Raw genomic sequence first — 24,592 nt, 5'->3', positions numbered from 1 at the left:
TGTTAATTTGCAGGTCCCTCCTTGGTGCTGCTGAGGAGCCAGCGTTCTGTGTGTGGAGGGGTAGCTGTCCCCACAGAGGAGGTGAGAGGGACAGACTTATCCTGGGTTTCTGTATTCAACACCGTGGTCTTGGCTTTGCCACAGACTCTCCTGGCAACCAGGGCCAAGGAAGCTCTTGTCTCCTGTGAGATCCTGGCGTGTTTTCCCGATGCTCTGGCCTGGCACCAGTCCTGGACTGCTCTGCGTGGGGTGTGGGGAGCCAGGCAGAGAGCATTGCACTGAGGGGAGAGCAGAGGGATGCAGAGCACTGCAGTGCCAGTCCCTCCTGGATGTGCCAGGCAGTGTCCAGCCCACGCTGAGCCCACGCAGCGCCAGGGCAAGCAGAGCTCAGAACCACAGAGTTACAGAAGGAATTAAGTTGGAAAAGACCTCTGTGATCATCAAGTCCAACTTTTGACCTAACACCACCTTGCCTGCTAGACCATGGCACTGAGTGCCACACCTGGTCTCTTCTTACCAGGGACAGTGAACCCACCACCTCCCTGGGCAGCCCATTCCAATGTCTGATCACTCTCCCTGTAAAGAACTTCTTCCTGCTGTCCAACCTAAACCTCCCCTGGTGCAGCTTAAGACTACGTCCTCTTTTCCTCCCACTAGCTGCCTGGTGGCAGAGCCCGACCCGCACCTGGCAACACCCTCCTGTCAGGGAGGCGAGAGAGAGCGAGAAGCTCCCCCTTGAGCCCCCTTTTCTCCAGGCTGAGCCCCCCACAAGCGCTCCTCACAGGACATGCACTCCAGAGCCTTCCCGAGCTCGTTGCTTTCCTCTGGGCTCGCTCCAGCCCCAAAATGTCCTTCTGGGGCTGAGAAGCCCAGAACTGGACGCAGCGCCCGGTACCGGCGGAGCGCCCCGAGCCACGAGGCGCCGTGGCCCCGCCCACCGCAGGTTAACCACGCCTACCGCCGGGTTAACCCCGCCCACCGCACGCATAACCACGCCCTACTCGCTTTTAAAGCCGTGGTCGGTGTCTGTGCGGCCACGCCCCTCATATGCATAGTCACGCCCCCGGCGCGCGGGGTCACGCCCCCCGGCGCGGGGCGGGCGCGCAGTCGGCGGCGGCCATGGCTCCGAGCGCTCAGGCCGGGGGCGGCCGCGGGCAGGGCCCGGCACCGGCACCGGGGCTCCGCCACGGCATCCGCGCCGTGCTGCTGGGCCCGCCCGGCGCCGGCAAGGGCACGCAGGTGAGCGGGGATGCGCGGGGGGAGCTCCCCCGTGAAGGGAGCGGCCCGGCGGGACCGGCCCGCCCGGCCTTTCCCCGTGTGACCGCCGCGTGGGCCTCGCCGAGGGGATGGGGCGTGCGGGGTGTCCCGCTCCGCAGGGCCTCCCTTCCCTCGGGGTGCTCGGCGGTATCGCGCCTCCAGGGGCCCTTTGTCCCGGATCCCTTTGTCCCGGAGCAGGGCCGGCCCGCGGGGACCCGGTGCCCTGGCCCCGCTCCCGGAGCGCTCCGGGGACTCGGCGCCGGGCCCTGCCACGTGCTGCCGGTTCGCTGAGCGCCCCGGTGCTGCCACAGGGGACAAGGCCCCAGCTTGTCCACCCCAGCCCCGGCTGAGCGTCCCCCCGGCCCCCCACCGCCAGGTCCCATCCCCGGAGCGCTCACCGCTGTCTGTTCTCTCCCGCAGGCTCCCAAGCTCGCCGAGACCTACTGCGTGTGTCACCTGGCTACCGGGGACATGCTGCGGGCCATGGTGGCCTCGGGGTCCGAGCTGGGCAAGCGGATCAAGGAGACCATGGATGCTGGGAAGCTGGTGGGTCGTGAGGGATGTGCTGGGAGGGGACGTGGGCTGGCAGCACCTGGAATGAGAGCAGGCAAAACCCGCCTCCTGTTTAGAATTCTCGTGACAAAACTAATTAATGTGGTAAGGCAGATTGCAGGGTGAAGGCAGGGGTGGAGATTTTCCTTCTGTTGTCCTGCAGGAGAAACATCCTATAAAAACACCTTTCCTCTTCAGAGTTGCTCTTTGCTTACTAGCAGCCTGTGTCCCTGGGGTGGTTCTTTTATGCTCACAGGGTGAGTTCTGGCTGGTTTCTGAGCACTCTTTGAGGTGAAGGTGTATCCTTGGAGCTGCAGGATGTTGCAGCCATGCTTTGCTGCTCCTGCCTCTCCTGGACTCCAGGTATCACTTCAGAGGGTTCATCTGCATCCCAGCTCTTGCATAAGTGGTGAAAATAGACTTAAAGGTGTTAAAGGTGTTGCTGTGACAGCTACAGCAGGTGCTGTGTGAGAGAGGCACTTTAGGTCCCCCAGAGACAAGAGTTGGAATCTCTGACATTCACTTTAGGAGGGTCTAATTATCTCATCAGAAGGACTGAACTATCTCCGGGAAACTCAAGGAACCACAAATTGCAGCGACTTGCCCCCATGTGGGGCAGATCTCGGGCATCTCTGCGGCTGTCACGGGCTCGTAACACTCCGGGGAGCCTCTGCAGGCCCCGAATGGGGAGAGTGACGTGGCTTATCTCAGCTTCTGCCCAGAGCTCATTGCAACACCGAGCCTGCGATACCCGGCTGGTTATGAAAGATAGGGGTGTTATCTGGTGAGGCTGGTGGTATCTGCCACGTGTGTGTGTGTGGCAGCCAGCTCCAGGCTGCTCCACGGGGACACCCTGCAGCTCTGTGCTCTGGCTCTGTGATAACTCAGCTGGGAGCACAGCAGTTTGGGATGGGTTTATGCTCAGGGGCTGTTTCTCTGACGGGTGTAATCAGGAAGGCACAGAAGTGACTTGTTGCTTCACCCAGACTTCCCCCCCTTGCCTGTGGGGGCTGTTGTTTGTGTGTTGTGACAGCCTGGTTCCCAAATCCTGCTGGGTCTCAGCTGTGTGTGTCGGAGAAAACAGCGCTGCTGAGGAGAGCTGCTCCCAAATAAACAGCTATTGTTGGGGCTGCAGCATCTGTTAGTGCTGCAGTGTGGAAAAGGCACTAATCCCAGCGGTATGCCGAGATTGTTGGATGGGAAAAAACTATCCAGCAAAGCCAGAGCTTGTCAGCAACTACTGGGCTTTTACCTTCACACAAGGTTTATGGGAGTCAATGAGCAACTTGCCTGCTCTGCCCTTCCTGTCTCCTGAGGGGGATGTGTGGGTGAAGGTGCAAAGTAACAGGAAATCAAGGTTATGTCGAAATTTTCTGTTGTGAGTTGCTTTAAAAAAAAAAAAAAAGAATCTCAGGAGTTCGTCTTCGAGCTGACAGTCTTCCTTGAAATACAGCAACCTTTGTAACGGTGAGGTTACAGCACTGGTCCAAGTCCCTGGCACACTGTGGAGTATCCCTGGAGTGAAAGGTCTCCTTGGCCACATCCTGGTGTTGCAGCCGTGGCAGGGAGTGCTTCCTTGAAGTGGGCAGGAATGAGCCTGCAGCTTTCACCCTGTTAACAGGAGTGCCCTGTGCTGTGGCTGCTGCCTCTGGCCGTAGGAGGGGCCTGAAGCAGTCTGGGCACTGACATGGATCGTAGAGTCACAGGATATCCTGAGCTGGAAGGAACCCACGAGGATTATAGAGTTCAACCCCTGGTGCTGCACAGGACAGCCCCAAAAGTCCCACCATGAGTGCAGCACCTCTGGAGGCAGCTGTGTGTAAGTTCAGGGTGTCCCTCCTGACCACGGGCTTCCCCCCTCTCTGCAGGTGAGCGATGAGATGGTGGTGGAGCTGATTGAGAACAACCTGGACTCCCCTCCCTGCAAGAACGGGTTCCTGTTGGATGGCTTCCCCCGCACGGTGAAGCAGGCGGAGATGGTACGTGAGGCCCTGCTCAGGGGCTGCTCTGGCACCTCCTTCCCTGCAGACAGGGGTCCCTGGGCCCTCGGCCCCTCTGAGGTGGGTGTTTGCTCTTGCAGCTGGATGAGCTCCTGGAGAAGAGGAAGGAGAAGCTTGACTCGGTCATTGAGTTCAGCATCCCTGACTCCTTGCTGATCCGCAGGATCACTGGACGGTAACGCTTCTCTCCCCGATGCTCAGTGCACAGGTTGAGGTTTTCTAGTCTGTGGAATGGCATCCTGATTTCAGATCCCAGGTTATCCTCCCGGTGCTTAGGGCTGGCTGTGTTGCTGGTCTCTGTTAGATTTCTGCCGTGATCCCTCGCCTGTTCTCTCATGACTGGACCAGCCTTGAGCAGAGCCCCTCCCTTGCCCTATAAATTAGGGATTGCTGATAGGAATCAGCATCCTTGCTGCCCCAGCTCAGCCTTTAAAGTCTTCCTTCTCCAAAATCATTACTGCTCCCTTAGGCAGGACACTGCACACGTTTGGGCACAGTCTAAGGTCAGATATGTTTTCTGCTGCACTGTGTCACCCTCACACCTCCAGGAGCCAGACCCCTTCCCCAGTAAAGCAGGAAGTAAAAATCCCTTCTCCATCTGCTGCTGCAGCTGCTTTTCCAAACTGAAGAGGCCCTTGGTACAGAAATAACTACAGAGAATTTTCTTACTAGTGAAAGGCAAATCATGTTGCTGTTACAGATGTTCTTGTGCTGATGAGTGGCAGGCTCAGGAGACCTTGTCCTGCTTTGCTGACACTTATTTTCTGTCTCAGGCTGATTCACCCAGCGAGTGGCCGCTCGTATCACGAGGAGTTCAGACCCCCGAAAGAGCCCATGAAGGACGATGTATGTGAGCTCCCAGGGCCACAGCCTGCCTTGCTTTGGGTTTAGCTGATGCTTTGCAGTCTCCCTGGAAAAAAAAAGAACTCATTTCTTTCCTTCTCTTGTACCTTCTGTCCTGGCTTTCTGGGGAGCGTGGGGAACTGCTTGGGCAGCCTGAGCCGACGGCACTGCAGGGAGCGAGGCCTGGAGGGATGGATGAAGGGATGGATGTGCTGCAGAGCTGGCCCAGGCTCTGCCAGCCTCAGAACTTGTTGGACTCTGTCCACAGCTGAAGTTGCGGTGGGTTGTGACTGGTTTCCATCCTGGGGAGCAACTGTAGCTGGTGCCTGCTCTCGGGGCTCCTGGAGTGGTGTGTGGGGCAATGACCACAGTGCTGAACCCTCCTCTCTTCAGTCACTGCTCTGGGATTTGTTTTGGCTGCCCTGGGTTCACTGTGTCTCTCCCGCAGACCTGGGGGTCGCCTCTGCAGCTCTGCATTTAGCCTGGCCTGGAGGAGGGGAGCGGGGGTTGTGGGAGCTGTGGAGAGAAGGGGGGAGCGTGCCAGGCTGCAGCAAGCTGGAGACTGTCCCCTTGCTTCTCCCAGGTGACTGGAGAGCCCCTGATCCGCCGCTCCGACGATAACGAGACCGCCCTGAAAACCCGCCTGAAGTCCTATCACACCCAGACCTCTCCCCTGATCTCCTACTACAGCAAGAGGGGGATCCATACGGCCGTGGATGCCTCCCAGTCTCCTGACGTGGTGTTTGCCAGCATCCTGGCAGCCTTCTCGAGAGCAACATGTAAAGACCTGGTTATGTTCATTTAGGGCTCCGTCCCAGGACAGAGCTCTGCTTTCTGTCTCTCTCCCTCTGTCTCTGTTTCTCTGTCTCTGGGGCCAGGGAGGGTGAAGAGCTGAGCAGATAGAAGAGGAGGGGACAAGGTGATGCAGCCCAAGGGAGGGCTGTGCTAATTCTCTAATTAAACGAGCTGTTAACGGTCTCTATCTCGCTATATGTGAACGTCAGTCTGCCTGCGGGTGTGGGAGATTTTGGCCTCTAGAGGCCGCAGCGAGCCCAGGCTCCGGCTGCCAAAAGTGGGATCTGCACCCTTTTGGGTCAAAAAGCTTTTGTTTCATTCTAGAAATGCACCTACCTGGAGAAGGAACTGTACTTCCACCTCCTCCTGGCTGCTCCACAGGGGCCTAGGAGAAGGTTGGAGGTCAGGATTAAGTAGTGGGGGAAGGATTTTCCCAGGTGATGTGAAGGTGCAGGAATGAAACCTGGGGTTGCTGTGTGTGTGTTGCTGGGGGAGCAGCTGTGGGAGGGACAGTTTGGTTGCTGCTCGGGGCTGGGTGACAACGTGTTCTCCTTGTATGTGTTTTATTCCTGGTGGGATGGCAGGTTACCTGGGAGCACAGCCTGTCTTCCTGTGCTGATGGGACTTATGGGACAGAAAGTGTGTGGGGGTCTCAACCTCTTGTCATTTGTGGGCCCTAATATAGCAAATTAGTGCTTCTTGCTCTTTTTAAAAACATGGAGTCCGTGTTTAGAGTCTCACAGTCACCCTGTGGCAGGTTGGGATCTTGTGAGGATAAGAAAAGGACTTGGGTCTTATCTCTTCACTCTTGCCTTGGAAGATGTGTTGAGCTTCTCCTGATCCCAAAGTCTAAATATAATAAAGCCTTATTGCAAAACAAATGATTTCTCAAGGCTGGAGAGACAGCATTATTAACCACTGGCTCCATGTGCCCTTGAGCTAACGACCTTCATTACGAGCTCATGGAAATGTTCCTGTTTCTTGAGCAAATCCAACGGGCTCTCTGTTTGAGGACACTCTGGGGGGGTAGTGCCTTGTCTTCTCAGGGTGACACTGCAGGGCTGGCAGTGACCTTTGTCCATGAGGGATTCCAGCCCTTCCTAGAGGACCCCGCTGTAAATATAGATTGGCACAGATGAAACTTTGTCCTTTGGCCTTCCATGTGTATTTGCTGATTGAGAGTCACTGAGTACCCTCCTCTCCAGAGGAAATTGCCCATCTCCCTCCTGTGCACTGAGCTGCTTTGGGCTCTGTGTCCAGAGCAGATGCTTAATCCTCAGGAATCCCTTGCTCTTTTTCTTGATAATTTCTCCTTTGTCTGAAAATCACATTCTGTCCTCACGCATCCTTTCCAGGGAAACAACCTCTTCCCTTCCAGCAAACTGGAAATGACACCGGGGAACCTAAAGCAGTTGACTTGTTTCTCTTGAAAGCACATGACTAAGGAGAAAGGGTTTGGAAGTCAACAGGGCTGGTTTTGTCAGCAGCCTGTGGTCCCCTGGGATTCCCAGATGGCCCTTGCTTTGTCTCTGGCTTTCCTGTGGAAGGGCAGCCCCAATGCCAGCACGCTGGGAGGTCGGGATAGCCTTTGGGATAGGATTCCTGTGCTCCAGGAAAGGGGAAAGTGTGTTAGAGATGCCTTGGTGTCTCAGTGACTGTAAAGAAGTTCTGAGTAGAAGCAGCTCTTATCTTGAGAGAGTCAGAGAGCTGCAGCCCCCTCTGTGCTGCCATAATGGCAGGGAAGGGTTCCTGGCCACTTGGCATTCCTGGATTTGGTCAGGGTTTTACTCTACAGCAAGAACAAGATGTTCCTCCACTCTCCATTCCTTTCTTCCCTTGTGCTCACTTTGCATCCAGCTCACCAGCCTTTTTCTGCCATAAACCGTGCTTCATTTTGTTTGGTTTTTTTTTTTTCCCTAAATATTTTTTTTTTCTCTTTGTTCCCATTTATTCCAGCCGAGTGACTCCGTGAACCAGATGAGACACCACCAAACGCTGCACACTCTGCTACATCACCCATTGCAGCCCTCCCTTGGGTGCAGGGGAGGGCAGCTGGGAGTGGGGGGTTATGATTGATGGGAGGGAGGGGAAAGGAGGTGGTAAACAAGGGGTTTGGGGGCTGATTTGGTAGGGTTTTGGTTGGATTTCTTATTCGGCAGAATCATTGTGAAGAAGAGGTGGCCTTCTCCTTAGAAATCATGTCTGGGGAGGCAAAACAAGACAGTGAAACACCTCTGAGTGATCAGCTGCAGGTCCTTGACCTGTTGGAGGGTAGGGTTAGGTGCTATTCCAGTCTTCTCCAGGACTTTCAGGGCTTGTCTCGTGGGCTCTTGGTACCCTGAGGCCACTGAAAGGTTTGCTGTGATTTTCCTGAAGTTGCTTCCTGTCAGCGAGGACCAAAATGAACAAATGACGCATCATGTCTGAAACGGAAAGGAAAAAGAGGTGCCATGGGTTTTTCCTGGAACTTTTGTTTTTCTTGTTCTGCTGCATTCCTAAACCCTGGCACAGAGACTTCTCAAGGATTCTCTGCTGCTGAAGAGGGGCTGTGGCTCTAGTCCAAACCTGCCTTACCTGGGAATGGGGTGGCTTTTCTGTGATCATGACCAAGCTGGAATTCATACAATGCTGAAGAAATGCAAAAGAGACTTTCTTAATTGCCTGCAAAAATAACACTTAATTGGGGGGGTTTTTTTGCATTTCTTTTTAGATCAAATGGTGCCTTGTCTAACCTCTGAATCAATAATAAAATAACCCCTTTACATTTGTATCTGGTGCTGTGTCCTCTTTGACCTGCAGACAGCGTGGAGGATGAGGAGGCAGATGACAGCATCAACTAACAATTGTGCTGGGTGGATCCTGGGGCCTGATCCTATCTCAAGGATGTTCTGTGCAGCTGAAAATGTGGCTTGTAATTCCTTTTATCTCTTTTCCTTGCTGAGTGTGTCCAATGCTTTAGATCACCATAGCAATGGTGCCTTTTGCTGGTTCTCTTTCCTGTTCATGCGTGACTCTGAAAGCATTGAGCCCCTGTGCATCCTGTTTTTCTCCCTAGAGCTCCTTGCAGGTACTTCAACTGATGTAATTCCTTTTTTTTCCTCCTCCCTTTGCATATCCAGTGTGTGGAGGAGCTGATGTTGTTATTTTCTTGTCTCTTCCTGCAGCAACTGGAAGCCATATATTGTGTATTCTGTTTCTGCTCATTTGCTTTCTGCCTTTCAGACCTTCTTGCATCCCTTCTTCCACCGGTGCCTCTCTAAATTCACAGGGAAAAAAATCTGTCCAATTGCAGGGAATGACAGCATTTCCTGCTCTCCCTTTCTCCTGCCTCCACAGGGACCCTCAGGTATCCCAGAGGAGGCTGTTCTTGATGTGCTGATGGAGAGTTGTTTACCCACACTTCTTGCAGCCGTGCTTGTGTTCAGGACTTTGGTTCAGCACCAGAAAGGGCTGGGCTGCATATGCCCATTTCCTCCAGAAATTACTGGTTTTCCAGCATAACTGGGCTCTCCTGCTCTTCAGCCATTCAGTCTCTGTACTCAGGTGTCTTTGTTACCTCTCTGTACCTCCCATTACCACTCTCCCTCTTTTGAAGCCAAGCTTGTGCCTCCCTGGCTTCTTCCCTTGTTCCTTTTGATGGTGGATGTTAAACTATGCTCTTCCTCGTTGTTTGGGATTGTGTTCTCTGCTCCCTGCCTGCTGTTTTAAAAACCTGTTCTGCCTGCTCCTCCTGGCTTTCTGGTCCGTGGGATGGAGAAGTCTTGGCTCCTCTGAGGTGATCCTTACCTGAGTGTGGAGTGTGAAATGGATTATTGGGATGCTGTGGAGTTGGATCTGTGCTGTGACCTGTCTCTCTCACGCTGACCTTGAATGTTTTCCACAGCACAGGATGCTCTGCAGGTGCTGTAAATTCCTTCTGCTCAACCATTTCGTTCCAGCAAGCTGCTTATCAGGCACTCTTTTGAAAACTGTGTTCATATTTCATACACACAATTATTCAGCAGCTATAAAAGGGGAAAATTCCTATTTATAGCACAAGGACCAGTATCAAATAGGACACTGAATTCTCACTGATAGAGGAAGTGACCTGTTCTCTAATGCAGCAATATTTCTGCTGAAAAGAAACAGCATCTTGGATGGGGGGAGGGATGAAAGCCCTGGGCCATCTCTTTCCATTAAAAATGTGCTGCAGACCTAAAAATGTATCTGCCCTTCTCCCTTCCCAACGAAACCTTCGGCGACAGGGATTGCAGGAAAACCTTTCACTGTGGGTTTGTGGTTAGTGGTAATGAGCCCACTGACTCCTGATGGTCTGGCTTGGAGCTGGTCTTAAGTTTCTGATCGTTACCTGATCTCTGACCTTGACCCGGGAGTGAGGAGGAGTCACTGCAGGGATTTCTGCCGCGGGCGAGTAGCACAGATCCTGGACCGGGGGGAGTTTGTGCCACCACGGTGCACTTGGCACAGCCCTGAACCAGCGAGCACATGGGGCTGAGGAACAAAGAACTGGCTGGGAGCAGTGAAGGGAGGGGGTGGAAAGGTGGGAAGAGCTCAGGGGGCACGGGTGTGGAACTGTGGATAAGGTGAGAGCCTGTTTGCTCTGAACCTGCTTCCCGCGACTGCCCCTGCTCCCCCTTCCCTTCCAGGCATATCGAGCCACGGCTTCGCCAAGGCCATCACTGGCCATTCCCTGCTGCTGTCCCCCTGCCCTTCCCGCGGTCTCTTTAGGAAGAGCTGCAGTGGGTGATACCAAGCGAGGCCCTGGGAGGTGGAGGACCGGAGGATGGGATTCCCCTCCTGTCGCTGTGGCAACCGCTGGGCAGGAAAAGCAGCAGTGGGATGCGATGGGTGCGCTGGGGAGGCTGCGGGGGCCGGGCTGCGCTGACATCACGCAGGGAGGTGGTGCAGAGGGAAGGGGAGTGGGAAAGGGAGAGCGGGGAGACTGCGGAGGGGAGAGCGCTGCACAGGGAGTGGGCTCCGGGGACAGGTAAGAGATGCTCGGGGGCAGCGGGTCAGGGTGGGCTCCACGAGTGCTGGGTGATGTGCTGCGGGATGGCTCCTGGGAAGCAGGAACGTTATACAATGCCCGAACAGCCTGGCACAGCAGGGCTTGGCTCTTGGACAGCGAGACCAGGTCAGAGCCTGGCTGGCTGGTGCAGAAACTGGTGCAAATGCTTCCCTTCCAGGATACCAGTATGTGTGTCACTGGCACCGTGCTGGGAAGAGCCAGGAGTACCTGTGCCTCCAGAACAGGCTGAAGGGACTGGGGAGCAGCCCTGGTCCCTCTCTAGGAAAGGGGAGCAGAGTTCTCCCTAGGGATTAGAACACAAATCATTGATGAAATGAATCAGAAGTTTGGAGACCTTGTCCCCTGAGCTACATCTATCTTAGAGGAGGCTGTAAGCAGAACTGGAGCACTGGGACCGATTCCAGAAGCACGGTTGGGGTGGGAATCCTAAACTCTGCACATGGAGATGCTGCACATCTCCAGCAGCCTCAGCACTTACCCTGCCTGTGCAGCAAGCAAGAGTTCTGGGGAAGGCAGCCAGGGGCATGACCATTGCCAGGAGCTCTCTGGATGTGGATCCTGGGGATCTGCAGACCTGGAAGGCAAAATAACGAAGTCCTTGAGACCTCTCTGGGCGTCGTGTTGCCTTTTAGCACAGCGGTTGCATAACGGGATCCGATCTGCTCGCAGAGGGAGCAAGGGTGACGGTCACCTCTGTGCCCTGCAGCAGCTCAGCAGTGCCTACCCCCTCCCCGGGGTGGGAGGGAATTTCATCTTTCTTCCTAATCCAAGAGTTCCTTAATGCTTGAAAAACTGGTGGGTTCACAGCTCCGATTCCACGCGATGTAGGGACTCTACGCCTACACGCAGCACTAGCAAACTAGAAAGTGAGTTTGTTGGCACCCACTCACCTGTGCTAACCTGATTTTGGCCTGTTAGGATCCTTGGTGTGTATCTGACTGAGGAAAGTACATTTAGGGTCAAAAGCCCAGTGTTGGTAACCCCTGTGGATGTCAGAAACCAGTACTGGGGGTGGAGATGGAAGAGGCACAAAGTAGAAACCCTATCTGAAATCCAAGAACAGGGAGAGGCCACTGCTCGTGTGCCAACAAGTCTGTTGAAATAACACATTTTTGGAGTCATTTGAAGGGCTGGGGGCAGCGGTGGGGCCATGGAGAAATGCAGCCAGGAGTGCTGGAGAGTATGTGAGAGAGCACAGTTGCAGTAACGAGCATAAATAGGCTTTAATTAGGGAAGCAACTGCCGTGTGATGCACGATCCTTGCCCACGAAGGCACAGATGCTGGGTCTACAAGGGAGCACTTGGGAGTGGCTCAGGTGGCCACAGTGCTGCTTGTGACACGGAAACTGGAAACAGCACCAGCTTGTGCTGCTCTGTGGGGCTTCTGTGGGAGCAAGGGGTCGGAGCCCCACGCGTGGAGGGTGCCAGGCAGTGCTGTCACCCCCAGGGCCGCGTGGCCAGCTGTGTTCTGTGCCTCTGGCATGGGCAGGCAGGGAGGAGAGGACCCATCAGCAGCTCTGTGCCAGCCCTCAGCACCACATGGGGCAGCTGTGCTGGGAGGGAGCCAGCCCAGGATGGGCCCCGGCATTCCGAGCGGGACCTCGCTGGAGCCAGGCTCCCAGGACCTGGAGCCAGGCTCCCAGGGCCAGGTTGGGGAGGGTGCAGGGAGGAGTCAGCGCTGCTGGGCTGCAGTTTCAGTCCCTGAGGTTGCGGTTCTGCACGACCGGCAGCGGGACTGCTCTCAAAGTCGTGTTTCAACTTGATTTTTTTTTCAAGGTTATTCAAAATTTAATGGGGGAATGGCACCAGAACCTCCCACAAGCAGGAAGTCCAAGTCAACCCTCCCAGTCCTTGACTTTCTCCGTGGCTCAGCTGGCTCTCCTTGCTTTCCCCATACTTGCCTACACTGCAAAAGGGATGATCATGTGAATATTACATAGTCTGGCATCTGCACATCAGCTGCAGCAGCTGAGGCTCTGACATGCTCCCAGTGCCTCCATGTGACCCCGTTCCACAGCCGTGCTGTTACCTGTGCATTCGGTCCCTGTCACAGGCTGTCACTGCCAGACACACAATAGTAATGAAATACAATAAATGGGAACTTGTGCTCCCTCCCGGGAAAAGAGCTTTGGAGCTTTGAGCCTCTGCAGAGACCTGGAGCGCTGGGAGGAGCTGCCCTTGTGCCAGTGTCCAGAGAAGGCCCTGGGAGCTGAGCCAGGTGCTGTGATACATTTTAATCCTTCCTATTCCATAGTCCATCTTGGCCATGACTCCGCTGCAGTGAATGTTTTCCCGTTCCCGTGGCAGGGACACTCACAGGCGCCTACCTTATGTTTGTTTTCACTCCTTATCTGGTACCAGTGGGAGCAGGTGGGGCACCAGTGAGTCAAGGAGAGTGGGAACACACATTCCAACTTCCTCCTGGGCCGCCCTGGAGTCCCCTCGATCCTCTCCCTAAACCCAGGCTGAAATTTCTCTCTGCTGAGGTAGCTGTTTGTTTAATAGCTGAGGTTACTTGAGTAATCAATAGTTCTCTGGTTCCCAACAGAAATATTATCCCTTTGGCCAAATCAGCTTTCCAAATCAGCTCTTCTATCTTTGCTATAAACCTGCCCCTGGCTCTCAGCTCTGGGAGGATTTAGGTGCATTCCTGACCTACCTGCACAGAGCCCCACTCCTTTTCTTTCCTTCTGCCAGCGTCACTTTTTCTCTCTGAGGTTAAGCAAGAAGGGCTGGAAGCACATGGAGAAATTGCTGGATTTATTGGACTCTTCAGTCTCAGCCCTTCTCTTGGCTCTGCTCCAACAGCTCCTTCTCTGTGCCTGTTTCCCTAAGGAGGGAGGTGAGAGAGTCAATGGGATCCTCGTGGCCAAGGGCATTGCTGATATAACTCCCAGTCCATGGGCTCCAAGAGAACTTGGCTCAGCCACTGCCAGACGAAGAAAAACTGTTCCCATCACGCAGCAGGAGCTGTATCCCAGAGAACAGGGCTGGAAGACAAGGTGCCCATAGAAAGGCTCCATGGCTGCACATAAATTTTCCTTGCAAACAGGCAAAGGCACCGACTCCCTGGAGCTGGATTTCCAGTGGTTCCATCCCAGCAGCCAAAGGTTGGGCTGTGGCTCTGGGCTCCAGTTTCCTATGACTGAAGGAGGCCACGGGGTTTGTTCTGCTGCTGGGGCAGTGGAAACCGCCTTGCTGTGCACTGTGAGCATCTCTGCACATCTCTGTTCTTTCCAAACCAGAAAAGGTCACCGAGACCCAAGAGAAACCCACTTCCCTCCTTCACTGAACTCCTTCTGCCTCGCACATGCTTTTGTTGCCATCCCTCGCTTGCCAAACGCAGGAACAAACACTGGGGTTTGGCAGAGCTCAAAGCCTTGGCGTGTCTGATGGGAAAGAGGCATTCTTGGTCCTCAGCCCGGGGACAGGGCTCTGCTCCATGTCCACTGCCAGCTTTTCCAGCTGCAGTTTTGCTGCTCATCCCATGCTGACAGCACTGGTCTGGGGACAGGCAGCACCCCTGGGTGCTGGGCTGTGAATCCTGCAGGGGATCCATGGAAAGTGGGTGGGAATAGCTGGAGCAGGACCCAGAGCTACGTGAACCCCAGCATGTTGCTGCGGCTGAGCTGCACGTACGGGGGGACGTGCAGGAGTCGGCGCTGCCCTGAGAGGCTTTTCCCCAAGAATTCATGATGCCAAGGGAACAGGGGAAAGGCAGAGGGAGGCCATGTAAAGCCAGGCTGCCTCTGCTTTGGTTAAATAGGGCTGGTTTTGCTGACAAGTTCCCCCTGAGAGACTGCAGGGCTGAGATGGGGAGGGATCCTGGAACTCAGAGGCAGCTGGAAGGTTCTTGGCAGCTACTGCTGTTTCAGTGTCAGGCACTGGATTTTCCTGGTGCTTGGGGGAACTGGGATGGCAGCCTGGATCAGAGATGGCCAGGCTGGACAGATGAGAGGCGGTCATAGCTTCTGCCTCTCTGTTGGAAGGATGCTCTGGAGCAGCAGCAGAGCCTGATTTCAGAGAAGCATGTGAGGTCTCAGTGCACACTGATCGCCCCAGAAACCTCCTACTCAATTTTCTGCTGTGCACAGCCCAGCCTCAGGCAGCACAGGGGGTAATTTGCTCAAACACTGGCTAAGGCAACCCACATATGACAAGCCTCAGAGAGGGAAGAGGGTTTCTCATGGTGGTGAAGGGGTGAGAGAGAGGAGGGAGAGAGAAGAGGAATTTCCTGGCTGTGGTAAAGGTGGGCTCTGCTTGAAGAGAAGTCAGAGAGAATGGTCTTGTGGTCAGGCTGGGGGAAGGAAGGAGTGGGTCAGCAGCAAACCCCAGCAGAACAAAACCCATTGCCTTTCCACGATGGCCTGGGAATGAAGGACACACCAAACTACAGCTCCCCTCTCCCTTTGCCCACCTTGTTCTGCTGCGGAGAGAGCAGAGCATGGGGGGGAGCAACCCTGGACTGAATCAGCAGCCGAGGGTCGGGCTGGGGAAAGATCTCAGCTGAGACAAGGGAACCCTGATCAAGCACATGTTCAAAATTTCCCACCTGGTTAGTGCTGGCTCAGCCCTCTGGAAAATGACACACGTTTTCCTTGCTGCGGTGCCAGAGGGCTGTGCTGGGAGCTGTCTGCTCTCCCGTCCCAGCTGCAGTTGAGAGGTGCTGCTGGCAGGGTCCACAATCACTCTTCTTTCCCCTTTTGACAGCTGTTGCTGGTTAGGAAAATGGGAATGTTCCCCAGCCAGTTCTCGGCAGGAACTGCCCCTTCCAGGGCTGACCACTTGGGCTCTTTCTTCCTCTTCCCAGTTCCTGACAGTACTCACAGATTTGGGTACATTCTAGTCTTGGCAAAGCACTGCCCTTCCCTGCTTCTCTTTCTCACATGACACAGGAGAGGCTGTGGCCTGTGAAGGAGGAATGTTTGTTCTTGGACTTAGATCAGTATAATTCTTGAGTCTGTTCTCTTCCCAAAGCACAGAGGAAGAAAGAAGAAGCACTGGGACCGGTCCTGCTGTGGGGATTTACACTCCAAACTGTCAGTCTGTTCCTAGCACAGAGATCCTGTCACCAGCTATCCTCTTCCCAGTGCAGGATGGAGATTGTGCCTTGCAGGAAAGCAGCAGGAACATCAGGGCATGTTGTGGAAAGTCATTATATCTTGTCACACCTGATACAAAGAGGGAACACTAGGCAAAGCTCAGTGGAGGCAGGAAGGAGACAGCAGGGCTTGTTGCTCCTGGAAGCTGTGGGTACAGAGCTTAACAGAGGGGTCAACCATCTCTGTAGGCAGTGAGACTGTGCAGGAGTAACCACTGGTTTCAGCTGCAGCAGGGTAGGAAACCCCAGGGTTCAGAGCTTAAGCCACTTCCTAAGAGAAAAGAGCAGGACTAGCAGGAAAAGGGAATGACTCCAGCCAGCAGTGGCTACTCAGAGGACACTGATGGCACAGAAGTGGTGCATTTGGGCCACATCCTACCCAGCAACTTGTGAGTTCCTCAGAAAGCCCAAATGCTGCAACTAACTCAGAAAGAAGTGGTCTGGCCAAGGCCAAGGTCAGTCTGAATAACCCCTTCCACTCTCTCTTCCGCTTTTGTGCAGTGAGACAGGAAGCTGAGAATTCCCCGGCTGATTTTGGGAGCCCAGGCAGAGGTCAGCGAGCAGGGACCACCCAGTGCAGCCTGAGTAACAGATGAGTGTGTTGTTACCCAGCCCCTGTGCTCAGCTCCCTCCCTGATTCCTTACAGCAAACAACAGAATTTCCTGGCTCTTTGTTTCAGAATTCAAGGGAAAATTCTGCCACCCATGCCGAGTTAAATTAAAAGCTGGTAAATTCAGGAGGCTTTTTGCAGCGAGGCACTAACCTTTGGAATTGCCTCAAGACTTGGTTAAGTCACATTATGATAACTGGCTTGGAAAAATCCTGATGGTTTTATGACCTTTCACAATGTCTGTACTTCTGTACCCAGGCAAGGGTCACCAGACTGCTCCAAGACATGACCAGATCCCCTCAGAGGGATAAAGAAAGAATTCTCTTCCTCTCTTTCCCTGTCCTGGTGTGACTGCCATTGCTCCGTTCTGTGACACACGGGAATCACCCCAGGCCAGAGCAGTGTGGGTGGAGTGCTGAGCTCACCACACAGCCTGTTCCCACGGACCCCACTTTGGTCTGAGAATGATCCCTGTGTTATGGCACTTTTGGAGGTGCTGAGGTTATCATGTTTTGGAAACTTTGCCTCTGAGGCAAAGTGAAGGGCTGTTCCTCAGGGAAAGAAGTACCATGTGTGTGTCCTCAGGAGGAGACAGCAGGGCCCCTGTTCTCACAGGTGATCCTGAAGAGACCTGAACAATTCAGTCTCTCCATGACCTCCTGGCAAGTGAAGGAGTGTGGATGTGTCTCCTTCCCCTGCCAAAGTGAACAGTCCCTTTCACTTTTATTTTGCTTTCTGTGTCCCCAGCCCCAGGGCTTTGAAAGTTGAGTGGTGGCTCTAAGAGGGTGTTATTTCACAGTGTCCTCCCCGTGGCCATTGCTGAAGGAGCTTCAGGTAAGGTGAGACCCTGCTGAGGGCAGTCGTGCTCTTGTCCTTGGAAGTTCTGCTGAGACCTTTCCCTTCCCAGGTGCCAACTGGTGCTTTGTGGGATTGAAGCTCAAACCCCCTCTGAGGCCAAGCAGCCACAGGGACAGGCTTCAGCCACCACCTGCCCACGACAGCAGGTCCCACTGGTGCTCAGTTCACTGGAGCTTTCTCCCCTTAGCAGGTCACTGCGAGCAGTGGATTATACCCTGGCAACAGGGACACTGCAACATGCAAGCCCCGAAACTGCAGCGCCTGCTCCACTACACAGCAAAATAGGTCGTGCATCAGCAAATGAAAAAGGACAGATGGTGTCTGCTAATACAGCTTAGTTTATGGCCTGCAGGATTAACTCACTAGTTGTCATGTCTGCAGAAAATAGGAAATGGGTGGGTCGGCTGGAGGAAGCGTGTGGTGTGCCCAGCCCTACCTGTGCTGTGGGATGCAGCGGCTGGAGAGGATGTCAGAGATCCTGTGAGGTTTTGAGATGCTGCTGAAGGGCTGCCAGTGTCTTTTGGGGAGTCTGGGCAGTCGTGCCTAGTGCCTTGTACTGAGTCTTCCCGTCCAGCTCAGATTCCCACACTCCCACTGCAAAGGCCAGTGCTGTAGGGAGAGATGCTGAGCTGAGCAGGGATCTCCAGCAGAGACAGGAACACTGTGGTCTGTGCTCCAGCAGCTCTGGAGAAGCCCACAACTTCCTGTCCTCTGCCAGCTGCAGGACAGCCTCCAGTCCAGCCTTTTGAACTCCCAAACACCCACGTGTCTGCAGGAGTAAGTCAGAAAGCTGAGGCAGAAGCCTCAGGTCTTTTCAATGCCTTCTCTGTGACACACTGTTCTCCTTTCCTGGAAACCAGGCCAGTGCCTCACTCTGTTCTCCTTGCAGAGCTCTGGCTTCTGCATCTGCTTTCTGAAGGGCAGAACAAACTCTTCCTTAACCCTCCATGAACGGTCCTCCTGAAGATTTCACCTCACTTCTTGCTGCCTCTGCCATGGCCAGGTTTGCTCAATGTCCTGCAAGATGCTGAGCACCCCGAAAAACAGCTGCCATCAGGGAGATACTCCAGAGCCAGTGCTGGATTCCTGCCCTGCCATGCCATCTCCTCTTGCTGGTGGCACCTGGCTCCCTCCTGTGTGCTTGGCCACCACCACCCATCACAGCGTGCCCAGGACAGGCAGGTGCCTTCTGCTGCTACAGGTGTTTGCCATCACCACCTTCTCCCACAGCCAGCCATCACAGGCACTGGGGCTTCCTCCAGTGACTAATTAGCCTGTGTTTATGCCAACACCAAACACATAATTGTCTCTTTAACAACTCTGGTGAGGAGGGAGTCTGGCTGCTCCCTGGTACCGTAGGGACCAGCCCAGCCCTTTTCTCATGGCAGCACCCCACTGTGCTAAACCTTCTCAGTTATAAATCCCCTGTCATTAAGGGTAGCAGGTCAGTGGTAAGAGTGACTCGAGAGTGGGGATCATTGTCCCTTCCATCCCCAAAGCTGTGAGCGCGCAGGTGCACAAAGAACTCAGAACAGCCTGTGCTTTCATTACAAAAGGAAATGCTTCTTTTGTAGAGGGAAAAAGCATGTCAGATTACTATTATAAGTAATTGCCTTATGCTTCCTACACCTTTACGTCACTGCTGAAGCAGACAGTAGTTATCTGAGTCCCTAATTGGGGTCTCTTCTCAATACATGTGTGTCGCTGACGGGGTCAGGCCCATGACCATCCTGGCTGCTGGAGCCCTGGAGGAGACAGGATGGGAAGCTATGTGGGCATGAGAGGCTCCACATTCTTCCCCCTCAAAATCTCCCCACCTCCCACCTCTTTTATCAGCCGCTGACAAGCCTTGCCATGTGTGTGGGCGGCTCCCAAGCTTACAAGATGATTCCCCACTCCCCCCTCCATGAGAGGGCTCAGGATTTCGAGGACGGGGAGCGCAGCGTTCCTCCGTCTGCAGGCCTGTTCTGCAAGGGACGATGCTCTCAGAGAGCTCCATGTGGTAGCTCTCTCCCAGGATTCCACATGACAGCATCTTCCCCAGAAAGTCACAGCAGGGAGTGGAAGATTGCTGTGTGTGTGGGTGTTAGGAGGGAGCAGAGTGGGATGGGGAGATGGAGGGGAGGGGAGGTGTAACCACAGACTGAACCAGAGCGAATCCTCTTGGAAGAGCCTTGCATTTCTGATCCCAAGGCTCCCATCTCCTGCCTTTTCCTCTCCATTTAAAAGAATGTCAGGCTTTGTTACGTCCAATGGAGAAAAGGGGAGTCAAGGAGAATCATCTCTTCCTTCCCTGAACACATCTCAGGGGACCATGAGAAGCAAAACAGAACATGGACTAACTAGATAGACCCAGCAATGTGCACACTGGGAGAGCCCTCCCCAGCCACTGGTGTCCTCCCTGGAGAGCCATGAGGGCCATTAATGACATCTCCATCTGACAAACGATCCCAGTGCATGTCATTACAACACAGTGCTTCCCTGGGGCCCTGGCAGAAAATGACCCCAATGAGCTTCAGTTCGTGCATCCACAGCTGCTCCCCGTGAATGCACAGTGTCCCTCGCCACAGAGCTCAAGGCTTTCAGGGTTAACCTTTGCTGAATCCCTTGGACACAGCAAGACTGACATCCCTGCTCCGAACACAGCAGAGCTGGGATCCCAGAAAGAGGAGTAAGGAAGGCCACATGCTTCTGGCACGATTCTTCAGGGCAGGAAGCTGGGAGGAGACCCTGCCCTGCACTTCTGAGAGGTTTAAAACACCTCTGTGCTACTTGGATCTGTCTGTCCCTGTCACCCTCCCCTAAATGCTGTGAGTACAGCACCTCTCAGGTGTCACAGCACGTACCTGGCTGTGCCTTGTGGTGGGTTCTCAGCAGAGAGACCCTTGAAACTGCCATCTGCATTTTGGCACTGGGGAATCCTGATGTGCCTGCATCCCTTTAACAACCCTGGTTGTCCCACCCCAGCAGGGCCAAAGGTCTCAGCCTGCCCAGAGAAACCAGAGCTGAGTCATTCCCGAGTGCCCCTGTCCGAAAACAAGGAAGAATTCCTGCTGTAAAGCTGTTCCCCTCCTTCCCTCATTTCCTCGTGTCTGTGGCTATTTCAGAGAGCAGCGACAGGAGCTGGATTTTCTCTAAACTCTATCTTCTTTACAACACAGCCTGTGCCCCATGAGTAACACCCCCCCATTCCTGTCTGTGAAAAGTGGGAAAAACCCCGAGGAGACCCACAGAATTCTAGAGAAAACAGTCTGTGCCGGGGAGGGTTTCACACGTCTGTGCCTGAATGACCCGGAGGTTTCAGGCAGATTGAATCTTTGTGTGCCTTGAAATAGCTGTTTCAACATCCCTTTGTGTCCTGCAGGCCAGGGATCAGAGCAACAGGTATTTACCACACCTGTGATAGCTGGGTAATCAGGAAAGGCAGGGGGTGGGCAAAGGGGATGTGGTAGGAGCTGGAGTTTCTATTTTATCTGGGGCCTTCTGCCAGTGTCCCACCACAGCGATATTCCCGGCCAGGCACACCCCCAGTTCCTCCATGCAAATACTCCCAGTCTGAGTTTCACAATCCCTTCCCGGCAGGCACCCTCTGCTTTCACTCTCTGAATTACCAAGGGGAATTTTCATTACATCACCAGAGGCTCTTCCTCCTCGACAGCGGCAGAGCTGTCACTTGCTTTGCAGGGGGGTTTTGGGGTGTGGGTGGCCACGGTGTTTCTCTGGAAAGGGGCCCTGTGCCTCCCAAAAGCAGGTTCAGCCCAGCTCAGCCTCCCCCAGTGGCTCCATCCCGGCTGGGAACGGCACTGGGTGGTATGGGGTGGCTCCAACCAGTGCCTGGACAAAGCCTTCTCCCTGGAAGCTTTCATGGGAGATATGGCATTTTAAGGCAGCTTTAAAAGTCGCCTGTGCCAAATCCTGCCCTGATTTAAGCAGCGGGGTCGGAAGTCAGCAGTCTTCCAGCTTTCTGCCAGCATAAGCAGAAGCAAATTTGCCTATTGGAGCTGGGATTTGTGGAATGATTCGCTGCAGCATTTGAATTCCCCTCTTCCTATATATTTTTTTTCTTTTGTTTGTTTTTGGTTTATCTTTTCAAATATCCCTGCGTTAAACAGTCAGACTGGTGATTGTTTCCTCGCAGCCCCGGGGAGGGGCTGATCTGATCTCACTCCCAATCCAGCGACTTTCCTCTCCTCCCTGGCAGCTTGTTTCCCTGCCCTCTCCTTCCCGGCTTCCCAGCCCCAGTTCCTGGCTGGGTTGTTGTTTGTTTTGGTTTTTTTTTTTCCCCCCTCAGTTTGAATCAAAACAAACTACCGGGTTCAAACTGCTAGTCAGGAACTTGCTGAGCAGGAGCCTCTGTTCTTGGCAAGAGCTATCAAAACTCGCCACGGAGAAACACCTTGGCCATGGAGAACTTATTTTTAAGTAGCTGGTATGTCTGGACCACGGCAAGGTCCGGACAGTTGGAATTCTGTGTCTCTGAGCTCCATAAAAGCACTGAATTCCCTCAAACATTTAAAGACTGGCAAGAGGTCTGAGCAGCTTGGGAGGAGGGAAGATGGCTCTGAAGTCACTTGGATTTACCCTGGCCTCCCCCAGCCCTGTTTGGATCATGATTTTCCTCATATAAGGCAATGAAGAGTCATTTCTGCCCCATCAGCACGTTACAAAGCCGATGCTTTTCCCAGGAACTCCAGATGGTTTTGCTCTCTGTCTCTCTGTGTCTGCACTACTGGTAATTCAGGCCTGTCTCACATTAGCTTTTGAGCTGAAACCTTCCCACAATTAGTTACAGTCTGTGCTCTTGCGCTGCAGAGGACGTAGGGCTGAGCTGGCAGAGCGCTGTCTGGGAGATCCGTCCCACACACGAGTCTTGTTCAGGTTTCTCTATTTCAGTCAAGAGTGTGATTTTTCTAGTGAAATCATCAAAGCGAGACAGTCTCTGCCACAGATGGGCAGCGACAGGCCTTTAAAAATGCCTCATGCCTAGCTTGCCTCAGACAGGAACAGTTAATTTCAATATAATCTTGTTTTACACCAATATAACATCTCTCCTTTCTTCCTCTGGCCCTGCTTTCCCAACAGTGAAATGGGGAGAGGGTCCTTTCCCTCTGGGAGCTTCACATCACAAGTGTCAGGGAGATGCTAAAGCATCTTCGTGCCTGCCCACGACCTGCCAGGGACCAGAGCTCAGCAGCTCACTGCTCAGGGACAATGTGCTCCACAGACGCCCTTGTAGCATCCCAGATTCTCTTGGAGCAGAGCTGTTTGGCTCCCTTGCCAAATTACCTTGCTAATTAACAGGGTTTTTGATCCCAGGCAGGAATTTACCACTCTGAGGCCAATCCTAAGTGTGGCCCAAAACTTCCAGCTGGTCCAAAGCCACGTGTGCTGTGGCAGAAATGCCGGAGCACAGCAGATGAGCTGACAAATGTCTGGGGAATGTCATCTCCAGGGAAGGACTTGGGTGCAGCAGACATCTTGGGATAAGCAGTAAGTGAGGGTGTATGGCAGGCACAGAATTAATGTGGAAAAGCACAGGGGAAAGCATGATTGCTGTAGGGTGTTTAGGTGAGGAGGAAGCTTCATTTGTGCTCTTATGCAGGTGATTTACTCCCTCTGTGCCAGACAGGGAAGTGTCAACATTATCCCTGCTGTGCAGACAGACACAGGGTCTTTGCCTATAGCAATCAGGCAGCATGAGCACTGAAATCCAGGTGCTTCCAACCGTCAGCCCCGGTTTGGTTCCTTGCTCCCATCCCAGAGGCACCAACAAGGGTTCTCAGCAGCCAGGAAGGATCCCGGTAATAACAATGAAAACAGGCTTTCCTGAGAGAAATGATTTCGGGAATAGCGATAGCTGGGACAGACAGTGATGGAACCACACTTGTCACATGAATAACCACAGTCTGTCCAGCCAGAGCTGACAGTCTAAGGGAAGGCAGCCCCTTCTGTGCTGATTTAACAGGCTCCTCGTAGACACAGCAGATCTTTCTGCTTCGCCTCCCCTGCATAATAAGCAGTGTCCTTCCCGTTAGCTCCTCTGCCTTTGGATGGGAGTCGAGGCTGGCAGACCCCTGTGGGCACGGGGGAACCCTGGAAGGAAGCGGAGGCTTTTAACTTTCTGCATGACTGCAGTAGGAATGTGGGTTGTAGTTTCAGTGCCTCTGAACCCAGCACTCCTCGGGGAGGAGTTCCCCGGTGAGTAAATCTCCACATGATCTTCACAAACGTTATGAAGGAGGGACACACAGCGAGGGACAGGGTGCTCCAGTGGGGCGAATGGATTTAGGGAGGGCTCCTGAGGTTATAGACCCCCGTCTCCAACAAGACACATGTTAAAAAGCAAGCTGCCCCAGGGATTTTTAACAGAAACCTTTTTTTCTGCACAACCCAGCCAGAAGATTCCCCCCATTCCAGGCCCTAGATGAGACCAGAAGGCTGGAATGGCCACCCTGGGATGGGCAGAGATGCTCTGGGCAAGCGCTGCAGCCATGGCAGTGCTAAGGGAAGGATTTTGAGGGGAGGCAGGGGTTGAGGGGGGCCATGGTGCTGAGGGGAGATGGGGAGCTGAAGGGAGAGTCATAAAATCATAGAATATCCTGAGTTGGAAGGGACCCATCAGGATCATCGAGTCCAACTCCTGGCCCTACAAGAATCCCACCATATGCCTGAGGGTGTTGTCCAAACTGGAGATGGGACACTGAGGGAACCGCTGAGGGTGTTTCCGAAATGTGGAATACACATTTTTGTGTACTTTCAAGTGTAAGGGGAGCCAGGGACTGAGAGGGGCCGGGTGTTGAGGAGGAGCCAGGGCGCTGAGGGGAGATGGGGTGCTGAGGGGAGTGAGGAGTGCTGAGGGACTGAAGGGAGATGGGGTTTTGAGGGGAGCTGGGGCTGCTGAGGGGAACTGAGTTGCCGAGGAAAGTCGGGTGCTGAGAGGAGCACTGGCACTGAGGGGAGATAGGGGCCCTGGTAGATAGGAGCCATGGCGTTAAAGACAGATGGGGAGCTGAAGGGACATGGGGTGTTGAGGAGAGATGGGGAGCTGAGGGGAACCGGGCTGCTGAGGAGAGTTGGGTGCTGAGGGGAGCAATGGCACTGCGGCGAGCCGGGGCGCTGAGGGAGCCGAAGAGCAGAGCGGGTGATCAGCTCTACCCCGCTGAGACGCTTCAGAGCCACTCATGCCACCGCAGCGGCGGGACGGGGATGGGAACAGGAACGGGCACGGTCCCTCCGGGGCTGCCCGGGGGCGCTGCCCACAACCGAAATGGCGGCGGCGGCGGCCGCGCCCGGCGCGGGGCGGGACAAGGCGGGGCGGGGCCGGGCCGCGCTCACCCGGCCCCGGCGCCGCTCTCGTTACAGCGCGGCCGAGGCAGCGCCCGGCGGGACGCGGCGCTCGGAGCCCCGGGACCGACCTGCTGCCGCCACCCCGGACCCCTCCGACTGATCACCGCCGCCGCCATGGGCTCCGAGCGGGACTCCGAATCGCCGCGCTCCTCCTCCATCCACTCGGCCGCCGCCAAGTGCCCCAAGCCCGGCCGCCGCC

At 54.4% G+C, this 24,592-nt stretch overlaps 1 protein-coding gene across 2 annotated transcripts; it reads left to right on the top strand.

Moving 5' to 3' along the window:
- Positions 1 to 1,107: 1,107 nt before the first annotated feature.
- Positions 1,108 to 8,217, top strand: AK2 (adenylate kinase 2). 2 transcript variants are annotated; one of them, XM_027661172.1, is made up of 7 exons: positions 1,120 to 1,239; positions 1,678 to 1,803; positions 3,678 to 3,788; positions 3,890 to 3,984; positions 4,583 to 4,655; positions 5,236 to 5,431; positions 7,404 to 8,217. In XM_027661172.1, exons 1-7 carry the CDS (start codon positions 1,120 to 1,122, stop codon positions 7,409 to 7,411), a joined length of 729 nt encoding a protein of 242 aa, XP_027516973.1. In that variant the 3' UTR covers positions 7,412 to 8,217. The 2 variants fall into 2 exon arrangements, with proteins under 2 accessions (XP_027516972.1, XP_027516973.1); XM_027661171.1 differs by lacking the exon at positions 7,404 to 8,217 and having other exon boundaries at positions 1,108 to 1,239; positions 5,236 to 5,634.
- Positions 8,218 to 24,592: the final 16,375 nt, after the last annotated feature.

The sequence above is a fragment of the Corapipo altera genome, unplaced genomic scaffold, assembly GCF_003945725.1.
Source record: "Corapipo altera isolate COAL_440 unplaced genomic scaffold, ASM394572v1 201, whole genome shotgun sequence".
Lineage (NCBI taxonomy): Eukaryota > Metazoa > Chordata > Aves > Passeriformes > Pipridae > Corapipo > Corapipo altera.
This window is presented reverse-complemented; position numbering and strand designations above follow the sequence as displayed.